The sequence below is a fragment of the Heptranchias perlo genome, chromosome 14, assembly GCF_035084215.1.
Source record: "Heptranchias perlo isolate sHepPer1 chromosome 14, sHepPer1.hap1, whole genome shotgun sequence".
Classification (NCBI taxonomy): Eukaryota; Metazoa; Chordata; class Chondrichthyes; order Hexanchiformes; family Hexanchidae; genus Heptranchias; species Heptranchias perlo.
The window spans coordinates 3,010,957-3,022,981 of NC_090338.1; the positions used below are offsets into that span (position 1 = coordinate 3,010,957).

The 12,025-nt window shown below is 46.6% G+C and overlaps 1 protein-coding gene across 2 annotated transcripts in view; it reads left to right on the top strand.

The window, feature by feature from the left end:
- The first annotated feature begins 280 nt into the window (after positions 1-280).
- Positions 281-12,025, top strand: part of LOC137332251 (macrophage colony-stimulating factor 1 receptor 1-like) — a 103,550-nt gene continuing 91,805 nt past the window's right edge. For both annotated transcript variants that reach the window (XM_067995946.1, XM_067995947.1), the window contains exon 1: positions 281-410. In XM_067995946.1, coding sequence (XP_067852047.1) covers positions 362-410 — 49 coding nt within the window. In that variant the 5' untranslated portion in view covers positions 281-361. The remainder of the gene's footprint in view (positions 411-12,025) is intronic.

Sequence of the window (12,025 nt, forward strand, 5' to 3'; positions counted from 1 at the left end):
TTGTGGGATTTAAAAATGTCATCCTTTTATTGATTGTGGAAGTATCTGCCTGTCAGGAATGCACAGCATGCCCGAGTCCCGGGACCAGTATCTAATGGTCGGTCTTATGTTCACTCTTTAAGTAATGTGAGTAATTATCAGTTTACCAACCCTTCATTTGCTTCACTGTCAGTGGTCAGGTTATTTTGGGGTTTACATCTGTAAGAGAGAGGATGTGTCAGTGAGACACACAGCAGAACACGAAAAGCAGAAGTTGCATCAAGATTTGTGCTGATCCATGTAGAATTAGTTCAGTGATTTTCACAATGGGAACCATGACCTGATCAGTACTGGGCGCTCGATCCAGATTTTGAATCGGACCATGTATCTGTACCTCGTTCTCCTCACGCTGCCTGTCGTCTCTCTGGCAGGTAGGAATGTAACTTTTTACATTTTCATTCCATCTCGTCTTTCTCTTCACTCGTACCTTCCCCCAGCTCTGACCGATTGTCCACTTTCCATTGCTCTGTGTGTGGATGACAGTGCAACTCTCACAGCCTGGAGAGACTGGAGAAGCTGGGATTGTTCTCCTTAGAGCAGAGAAAGTTTAGGGGAGATTTGATCGAGGTGTTCAAAATCATGAGGGGTTTTGATAGAGTGAATAAGGAGAATCTGTTTCCAGTGGCAGGAGGGTCGGTAACCAGAGGACACAGATTTAAGGTAATTGGCAAAAGAACCAGAGGGGAGATGAGGAGAATTTTTTTTACGCAGCGAGTTGTTCTGATCTGGAATGCGCTGCCTGAAAGGGCGGTGGAAGCAGATTCAATAATAACTTTCAAAAGAGAATTGGATAATTGCAGGGAAATATTTGCAGGACTATGGGGAAAGAGCAGGGGAGTGGGAGCCGGCACAGGCACGATGGGCCGAATGGCCTCCTCCTGTGCTGAATCATTCAATGATTCTATGAGTCTCTCCCTCTCTGCCACTTTGCTTCTCATGAACAGCCCAGCTCGGCTCAGCTCCCAACCTCCCTCCTTCTCCCAGGATAAGTAACTGTTCCATTCTCAATCCCGCTACAGCCAGCTCCAGCTGTTGCAGGGAACGGACAGTCAGACCCTGCTGCTTTTCCCCACCCTCTGTGGTGCAATGCGTTACTGTAGCAAGATAGAATCATAGATATTTACCGCGAGAAAAGGCGACCATTCAGCCCATTGTGCCTCTCGAAGAGCTCTGCCCTCAGCCCCATTCCCCTGCCCTTTTCCCCATTTAACCCATCGCCCCTGTGACCCTCTCTCTCGAAGAGCTCTGCCCTCAGCCCCATTCCCCTGCCCTTTCCCCATTTAGCCCATCGCCCCTGTGCCCTCTCTCTCGAAGAGCTCTGCCCTCAGCCCCATTCCCCTACCCTTTCCCCATTTAGCCCATCGCCCCTGTTCTCTCTCTCTCTCTCAACGAGCTCTGCCCTCAGTCCCTTCCCCTACTTTTTTAAATTCTTGTTTTTCAAATATTTATCTATGTCACTTTTATTGTGGATTCTGTTTCCCTCACTCTTTCCGGTCGGACATTCCAAGTCCTGACTGCCCTCGGTGTAAAAATAAATTCTCCGAACCTCTCCCTTCGTCCTTTTGGTGATCTGAATTGAAGCCTAGTCACCATTCAGTGGAAATAGTTTGTTTTGATTCATCGTTTCAAAACCTGTCATTATTTTGAACGCACGCATCAGATCCACCTCTTCAAAAGCGAAATACTGCGGATGCTGGAAACCTGAAATAAAAACAGAAAATGCTGGAAATACTCAGTAGGTCGGGCAGCATCCGTGGAGAGAGAAACAGAGTTAACTTTTCAGGTCAATGTCCCTTCGTCAGAACTGGAAGAAGTTAGAGATTTAAAAGTTTTTAAGCAAGTACAGAGCCAGGGAAAGGGGGAGGAGAGAACAAAATGAAAGGTCGGTGATAGGGTGGGGGGCAGGAGTGATTAAATGACAAAAGGGATGATGGTGAAAGACAAGGAGGGTGGGAATGGGACAAGTAAAGAAACAAAAGATGGGTCTCGAGGAGGTGTCAATGGCAGCAGCAGAACCATTACACTCAGAACCACTGCTCCCATATTTTTGGACAGCAGGTGCCGGAATTGTATAACTAGGGCGGTAGAGAGGGCTTTAAACTAAATAGTGGGGGTGAGGGATCAAGTCAGGCAAGATGTGATAAATTAAAGAAAGAAAACAAGGCAAGAGAGCAAGGTAGCAATAAGGGAAATGATAATCAGAGGGTGGCGGGAAGGGACAGAGCGTGCAAACTGAAGAGTGTGCCAACAGATAAGGTTAGAGGTTGCAAAAATAGTAAAAAGACAGGACTAAAGGCTTTGTATCTGAATGCACGGAGCATTTGTAACAAAATGGATGAATTGACAGCTCAAATAGAAATAAATATGTACGATCTGAGAGCCATGACAGAGACACGGCTGCAAGATGACAAAGGCTGGAACCTGAATATTCAAGGGTACTTGACATTTCGGAAGGACAGGAAGCTAGGAAAAGGTGGAGGGGTCGCTCTGTTAATGAAGGACATGAGTATAATAGAGAGAAATGACCTTAGTTCTAAAGACCAAGATGTAGAATCAGTTTGGAGAGAGATAAGAAATAGTAACGGCAAGTAGTCACTTGTGGGAGTTGTTTATAGGCCCCCTAACAGTAACCACACTGTAGGACAGGGTATACAGGATGAAATAATGGGGGCTTGTGAGAAAGGGACAACGATAATCATGGGTGATTTTAATCTACATATAGATTGGAAGAATCTGATTGGCAAAGGTAGCCTGGAAGATGAGTTCATAGAGTGCTTTCGGGAAAGTTTCTTAGAGCAGCACGTTCTACAGCCAACCAGGCTATTCTAGATCTGGTAATGTTTAATGAGACAGGATTAATTAATGACCTCATTGTAAAGGAGCCTCTAGGTAGCAGTGATCACAATATGATTGAATTTCACATTCAGTTTGAGGGAGAGAAGAGTAAGTCTAAGACTAGTGTTTTAAACTTAAATAAGGGCAATTATGAGGGCATGAAGACAGAGTTGGCTAAAGTGAACTGGGAAATTAGGTTAAGGGATATGTCAGTAGAGATGCAGTGGCAGACATTTAATGATATATTTCATAAAACTCAGCAAAGATACATTCCACTGAGAAAGAAAGACTCTAGGGGAAGGACTTACCATCCGTGGCTAACTCAGGAAGTTAAAGATAGTATCAAATTGAAAGAAAAAGCATACAATTCCGCAAAGATTAGTGGCAGGTCAGAAGATTGGACAGAATATAAAAAGCAGCAAAGAATGACTAAAAGAATAATAAGGAGGGAGAAATTAGAGTACGAGAGTAAGCTAGCTGGAAATATAAAAACAGAAAGTAAGAGTTTCTACAGGTATTTAAAAAGTAAAAGAGTAAGTAAAGTGAGCGTTGGTCCTCCAGAGAGAGAGTCTGGGGAATTAATAATGGAGAATAAGGAAATGGCGGATGAATTGAACAGATATTTTGCGATGGTCTTCAACTGTGGAGGATACAAATAAAATGCCAGAAATAATTGTGAATCAAGAGGTGAAAGGGAGGGAGGAACTTAAAACATTTACAATCACCAGGGAAAGGGTTTTGAAAAGATTATTAGAACTAAAAGCTGACAAGTCCCCAGGTCCTGACAGACTTCATCCTCGGGTCTTAAAAGAAGTGGCTGCAGAGATAGTAGATGCATTGGTATTAATTTTCCAAAATTCCCGAGATTCTGGAAGGGTCCCATCAGATTGGAAAATAGCGAATGTAATTCCTCTATTCAAGAAAGGAGGGAGTCAGAAAGCAGGAAACTACAGGCCAGTTAGCTTAACATCTGTCATAGGGAAAATGCTAGAATCTATTATTAAGGAGGTTATAGCAGGGCACTTAGAAAATCTCAATACAATCAGGCAGAGTCAACACGGCTTTGTAAAAGGGAAATCGTGTTTGACTAATTTATTAGAGTTCTTTGAGGAAGTAACAAGCAATGTGGATAAAGGGGATCCTGTGGATGTGGTGTACTTGGATTTCCAGAAGGCTTTTGATAAGGTGCCACATCAAAGGCTACTTCACAAAATAAGAGCTCATGGTGTAGGGGGTAACATATTAGCATGGATAAAGGATTGGTTAGCGAACAGGAAACAGAGAGTAGGCATAAATGGGTCATTTTCCGGTTGGCAAGATGTAACAAGTGGAGTGTCACAGTGATCAGTGCTGGGGCCTCAACTATTTACAATCTATATCAATGACTTGGATGAAGGGACCGAATGTATGGTTGCTAAATTTGCTGATGACACAAAGGTAGGTGGGAAAGTAAGTTGTGAAGAGGACATAAGGAGTCTGCAGAGGGATATCGATAGGTTAAGTGAGTAGGCAAAAATTTGGCAGATGGAGTATAATGTGGGAAAATGTGAACTTGTCCACTTTGGCAGGAGGAATAGAAAAGCAGTATATTATTTAAATGGAGAGATTGCAGAACTCTGAGGTACAGAGGGATCTGGGTGTCCCAGTACATGAATCACAAAAAGTTAGTATGCAGGTACAGCAAGTGATTAGGAAGGCAAATGGAATGTTGTCATTTATTGCAAGGGGAATGGAATATAAAAGTCGAGATGTTTTGCTCCAGTTGTACTGGGCGTTGGTCAGACCACATCTGGAATACTGTGTGCAGTTTTGGTCTCCTTATTTAAGAAAGGACATAATTGCTTTAGAAGCAGTTCAGAGAAGGTTCACTCGACTGATTCCTGGGATGAGGGGGTTATCTTATGAGGAAAGGTTGGACAAGTTGGGCCTGTTCACACTGGAGTTTAGAAGAATGAGAGGTGATCTTATTGAAACATATAAGATCCTGAGGGGACTGGAAGGGGTAGATGCTGAGAGGATGTTTCCCCTTGTGGGAGAGACCAGAACTAGGAGCCACAGTTTATAAATAAGGGGTCTCCCATTTAAGACGGAGATGAGGAGAAATTTTTTCTCTGAGGGTCGTGAGTCTGTGGAACTCCCTTCCCCAGAGAGCGGTGGAGGCAGGGTCATTGAATATTTTTAAGGCTGAGTTAGATAGATTCCTGATTAACAAGGGAGTCAAAGGTTATAGTAGGTAGACGGGAAAGTAGGGTTGAGGTCGCAATCAGACTAGCCATGATCTTATCAAATAGCAGAGCAGACTCGAGGGGCCGAATGGCCTACTCCTGCTCTTAATTCGTATGTTTGTATGTTCAGACTGTTCATGCTCCTCTTAATCCTTTTCCTTCTAATGAAAAGATCCTCAGTTTCTCTCGTCTCTCCTCCTAACTAAAGCTTCTCGTCACTGGGATCATCTCAGTAAATCTTTTCAGCACCCTCTCCATCGCCTTGACATCAATCCTAAAGTAGACTAGACACACTATTCTAACGATGGCATAACCAATGATTCGTATAGGTAATGAATGGAAATGACATCACCGAAACAGGCCATTCGGCCCAACAAGTCCGTGTCGGCGTTTACCCTCCACCAGTGAAAATAGTTCTAATCACATCCCCCCTCCCTGTTTCCCAGATTCCTTTATCTCCTTTTCCTTCATCCCCCTATCCAGTCTAATTCTGAACGTTGACACGGTTTCTGCCTCAATCACCAATCCTGGGGGTGATTGCACCACTCTCTCTGTGAAGAAGGAACATACTGCAGACGCTGGAAATCTGAAATAAAAACAGAAAGTTTCTTACCCTGTCCCATTCCCACCCTCCTTGCCTTGCACCATCATCCCTTTTGTCATTTAATCACTCCTGCCCCCCACCCGATCACAGACCTCCCCCTCCCCCCTTCCCCTGACTCTGTATTTGCTGAAAAACTGTGAACTCTTTAACATCTCCCAGTTCTGACGAAAGGTCTTCGACCTGAAACGTTAACTCTGTTTCTCTCTCCACAGATGCTGCCTGACTCGCTGAGTGTTTCCAGCATTTTCTGTTTTTATCTTTCTGTGAAGAAGTGTCTCCTGCCCTCTGTTCTAAATCTCTTACATTTAATCTTGAATCCATGGCTCCTCATTCCAGACCCTCAACTACCAGAAACAGTCTGACTCTATTTACCCTGTCCCGTTCTTTCCTCATTTTAAACATTTTACACGGAATTACAGAGAATGTACAGCACAGAAACAGGCCATTCGGCCCAACTGGTCTATCCCGGTGTTTATGCTCCACACGAGCCTCCTCCCTCCCTACTTCATCTCACCCTATCAGCCGATCCTTCTATTCCTTTCTCCCTCATGTGTTTATCTAATTTCCCCTTAAATGTATCTATACTATTCGCCTCAACTTCTCCTTGTGGGAGCGAGTTCCACATTCTCACCACTCTCTGGGTAAAGAAGTTTCTCCTGAATTCCCTATTGGATTTATTAGTGACTATTTTATATTTATGGTGTGGAGATGCCGGTGATGGACTGGGGTTGACAATTGTAAACAATTTTACAACACCAAGTTATAGTCCAACAATTTTTATTTGAAATCTACAAGCTTTCGGAGGCTTCCTCCTTCGTCAGGTAAATGTTCAGGAGCTCCTCGAAGCCTACGCATTTATACATATAGAACAATACATGGTGTTTACAGACTGCCCCTGCAACTGCCCGTTGCCAAGGCAATCACCGTGTTCAGACAGAGAGGTGTCACCTACAGAACCCCCGAATACACATTCAACAAAAAAACAAACAGGAAAAAAAACAGAGAGAGGCAGAAACATCCGGAAGGCAGAGAAAGCCAGCAAATGACCCATTATATTAAAAACAGATAGCTTTTGTTCGCTGGTGGGGTAACGTGTAGCGTGACATGAACCCAAGATCCCGGTTGAGGCCGTCCTCATGGGTGCGGAACTTGGCTATCAATTTCTGCTCGACGATTTTGCGTTGTCGTGTGTCTCAAAGGCCGCCTTGGAGAACGCCTACCAGAAGATCGGTGACTGAATGTCCCTGACTGCTGAAGTGTTCCCCGACTGGGAGGGAACCCTCCTGACTGGCGATTGTTGCGCGGTGTCTGTTCATCCATTGTCGCAGTGTCTGCATGGCCTCTATTTATGGCCTCCAGTTCTGGTCTCCCCACAAGTGGAAACATCTTCTCTATGTCTACCCTATCAAACCCTTTCATTATCCGAAAGACCTCTATCAGGCCACCCCTCAGCCTTCTCTTTTCTCGAGAAAAGAGCCCCAGCCTGTTCAATCTTTCCTGATAGTTATAACCTCTCAGTTCTGGTATCACCGTAGTAAATCTTTCTTGCACTTTCTCCAGTGCCTCTATATCCTTTTTATAATATTCTATCATATTGTCCCATTTTCTGTGATGTTCGAATGAAGAAAGCTCCAATTTTTCAAGTCTTTTTCGTATTTGTATTTCCTCATATCAGGCAGCATAGAGCCATAAAACCATAGAAAAGATACAGCACAGAAGGGGGCCATTCGGCCCATCGTGTCTGCGCCGGCTCTAAGAACAACCAGGTGCCCATTCTAATCCCACCTTCCAGCACCCGGTCCGTAGCCCTGCAGCTTACAGCACTTTAGGTGCAGGTCCCGGTACTTTTTAAAAGAGTTGAGGGTCCCTGCCTCTACCACCAATTCGGGCAGCGAATTCCATACACCCACCACCCCCTGGGTAAAAAAGTTTTTCCTCATGTCCCCTCTAATCCTTCCGCCAATCAGCTTAAATCTATGTCCTCTAGTTCTTGAACTCTCCGCTAGGGGGAACAGGTACTTCCTGTCTACTCTATCTAGGCCCCTCATAATTTTCTACACCTCAATCAAGTCTCCCCTCAGCCTCCTCTGCTCCAAGGAAAACAACCCCAGCCTATCCAATCTCTCCTCGTAGCTGCAATTTTCAAGCCCTGGCAACATTCTTGTAAATCTTCTCTGCACTCTCTCCAGAACAATTCCGTCCTTCCTGTAATGTGGTGACCAGAACTGCGCACAATACTCCAGCTGTGGCCTTACCAGTGTTTTATACAGTTCCATCATTACATCCCTGCTTTTGTATTCTATACCTTGGCTAATAACGGAGAACATTCCGTATGCCTTCTTCACAACTTTATCTACCTGTACTGCCACCTTCAGGGACCTGTGCACATGCACTCCAAGGTCTCTCACTTCCTCTACCCTCTCAATATATTCCCGTTTACTGTGTATTCCCTTTTACTGTTTGCCCTCCCTAAGTGCATTACCTCACACTTCTCCGGGTTGAACTCCATTTGCCACTTTTCCGCCCACTCCACCAACCCATTGATATCTTCTTGGAGTCTACAGCTATCCTCTTCACTATCAACTACACGGACAATTTTTGTGTCGTCTGCAAATTTGCCAATCATGCCCCCTACATTCAAGTCCAAATCATTAATATATACCACAAACAGCAAGGGACCCAACACTGAGCCCTGTGGCACACCACTGGAAACGGATTTCCATTTACAAAGACATCCATCGACTTTTACCCTTTGTTTCCTGTTCCTGAGCCAATTTTGGATCCAATTCACCACATTTCCCTGTATCCCATGGGCTTTTAACTTTCTGACAAGTCTTCCATGAGGGACCTTGTCAAATGCCTTACTAAAATCCATGTAAACAACATCCACTGCACTACCCTCATCAATCCTCCTTGTCACTTCCTCAAAGAATTCAATCAGATTTGTAAGGCATGACCTTCCCTGAACAAATCCATGCTGACTATCCCTGATTAAACCATGCCTTTCCAAGTGACAGTTTATCCTATCTCTCAGTATTGATTCTAATAGTTTGCTCACCACCGAGGTAAGACTGACCGGCCTATAATTGTTCGGTCTTTCCCTTGTACCCTTTTTAAACAATGGTACTATGTTTGCAGTCTTCCAGTCCTCCGGTACCTCCCCTGTATCGAGTGAGGATTGGAAAATGATCCTCAGAGCATCCGCTATTTCCTCCCTGGCTTCCTTCAATAGTCTAGGAAACAATCCATCCGGCCCTGGTGACTTATCAACTTTCAAGGATTCCAGTCCCTCGAGTACTTCCTCTCTCGTTATGTTTACCTTATCCAATATTTCACACCTCTCCTCTTTAACTACTATGTCCAGATCATCCCTTTCCTTTGTGAATACGGAGACAAAATATTCATTTAAAACCCTACCCACATCCTCTGCTTCTACACACAAGTTACCCTGATCATCCCTGATAGGTCCCACCTTTTCCTTAGCTATCCTCTTGTTCTTAATGTACTGATAAAACATCTTTGGGTTTTCTTTAATCTTACTAGCTAATATTTTCTCATGCCCTCTCTTTGCTTTTCTTATTTCCTTTTTTATGTCATCCCTGTACTTTCTATATGCCTCTTGGCTTTCTGCAGTATTTAGTTTTCTGTGACAGTCATAAGCTTTCTTTTTCTGCTTTATCTTGCCCCGTATACTCCTACACAACCAGGGGGCTCTAGATTTGGCAGTGCCACCCTTTTTCTTTGAGGGGACGTGTCTGCATTGTACCCGTAGAATTTCACATTTTAATGCCTCCCACTGGCTTGCCACTGATTTCTCCTCAAGTCGTTGTGTCCAGTCCACTTCTGCCAAATCACCTCTTAGTTCTATAAAATTTGCCTTCCCCCAATTTAACTCTGTCCTTTTCCATAATAATGCTAAAACTAACTGAATTGTGGTCACTATCCCCAATATGGTCACCCACTGTCACTTCACCCACTTGCCCATCTTCATTTCCCAGGACTAAATCTAGAATTGCATCCCCTCTTGTTGGGCTTGTCACGTACTGGCTAAAAAAGTTCTCCTGGACACTGATCAAGAATTTTGCACCCTCTGTGCCCCTCACATTGTTTGAATCCCAGTTGATGTTCGGGAAGTTGAAGTCCCCCACTATTATTGCCCTCTTATTTTTGCACTCAGAAATTTGCCTACATATTTGTTCTTCTATCTCCCTTTCACTATTCGGGGGTCTATAGTTCACTCCTAGTAGTGTGACTGCCCCTTTTTTATTTCTTATGGCCTCGATTGATGATCCATTTAGCAGATCATCCCTTCTCACAACTGGAATTGATTCTTTAACCAATAATGCTACCCCCCTCCTCTTTTATCACCCACTCTATCCTGCCTGAAAACTCTATATCCAGGGATATTGAGCTGCCAATTATCCCCCTCTTTAAGCCAGGTTTCCGTTATAGCAATGATATCGTGCTGCCATGTGTCTATCTGTGCCCTTAGCTCATCTGCTTTGTTTGTAATACTCCTTGCATTGAAGTATATACCCTTTAACCCCGTCAAATTCCTGTGCTGAACACTATTTAACCTTTGCTTCTTCTGCCTTTCTGAGTCACTAACTACGTCACTAACTGCTTTTCTGCTTCCCGTTTCCTGGTCTGAATTTGTCCAATCTGTACCTGCCCTTTGGTTCCCATCCCCCTGCCATACTAGTTTAAACCCTCCCCAACAGAACGAGCAAATGCCCCCGCGAGGATATTGGTCCCAGTTCTGCTTGGGTGCAACCCGTCCAGCTTGTACAGGTCCCGCCTTTCCCAGAATCGGTCCCAATGCCTCAGGAATTTAAACCCCTCCCTCCGACACCATCTCTCAAGCCACACATTCATCTGGTCTGCTCTACCTGCCTAGTCCTTTTACTCTGCCTGGCGGTCACCCATTTCCTTTCTACCTGCGTAATCTTTACCTGCGGTGTGACCACCTCACTGAACGTGCTATCCACGATAATCTCAGCATCGCGGATGCTCCACAGTGAATCCACCCGCAGCTCCAGCTCCGAAATGTGGTTAGCCAGTAGCTGCAGCTGGACACACTTCCTGTACACATGGTCGCCGGGGACACTGGTCGTGTCCATGACTTCCCACATAGTGCAGGAGGAGCAGATCACGGGGGTGAGCTGTGCTTCCATGACTTGCCTTCGATTAAACTCGTTAGTTACTCCCTTTAAGGAGTTTACTCCTTTAAATTACTCTTCATTTAGAGAATGTTAATTACACCAGGGACCTTGATTCAGTAAAAAACACTACTTGCAATAACTAAATTAAGTTTAGTTTTTAAAAAATAATTTAGTTTTATTCTCGAAGTTCCTGAGCCCACAGTCCTCAGAAAGAAAAAAACAGAAGAGATTCTCCCCACCGACCACCGACCTGCCTCACCTGTGACCTCACACTGCAGTTTGGTGTTGTTGTTGCTGTGACCCGTCCTCGGTCCCCCCCTCCCCGTCCTCGGTCCCCCCTCCCCGTCCTCGGTCCCCCCCTCCCCGTCCTCGGTCCCCCCCTCCCCGTCCTCGGTCCCCCCTCCCCCCTCTCGGTCCCCCCCTCCCCGTCCTCGGTCCCCCCTCCCCGCTCTCGGTCCCCCCCTCCCCGTCCTCGGTCCCCCCTCCCCCCTCTCGGTCCCCCCCTCCCCGTCCTCGGTCCCCCCTCCCCGCTCTCGGTCCCCCCCTCCCCGTCCTCGGTCCCCCCTCCCCCCTCTCGGTCCCCCCCTCCCCGCTCTCGGTCCCCCCCTCCCCGTCCTCGGTCCCCCCTCCCCGCTCTCGGTCCCCCCTCCCCGTCCTCGGTCCCCCCCCTCTCCGCTCTCTGTACGCCCCTCCCCGCTCTCTGTACGCCCCTCCCCGCTCTCTGTACGCCCCTCCCCGCTCTCTGTACGCCCCTCCCCGCTCTCGGTCCCCCCCTCCCCGCTCTCTGTACGCCCCTCCCCGCTCTCTGTACGCCCCTCCCCGCTCTCTGTACGCCCCTCCCCGCTCTCTGTACGCCCCTCCCCGCTCTCGGTACGTCCCTCCCCGCTCTCTGTACGCCCCTCCCCGCTCTCGGTACGCCCCTCCCCGCTCTCTGTACGCCCCTCTCCGCTCTCTGTACGCCCCTCCCCGCTCTCTGTACGCCCCTCCCCGCTCTCGGTACGCCCCTCCCCGCTCTCTGTACGCCCCTCTCCGCTCTCGGTACGCCCCTCTCCGCTCTCTGTACGCCCCTCTCCGCTCTCTGTACGCCCCTCTCCGCTCTCTGTACGCCCCTCTCCGCTCTCTGTACGCCCCTCTCCGCTCTCTGTACGCCCCTCCCCGCT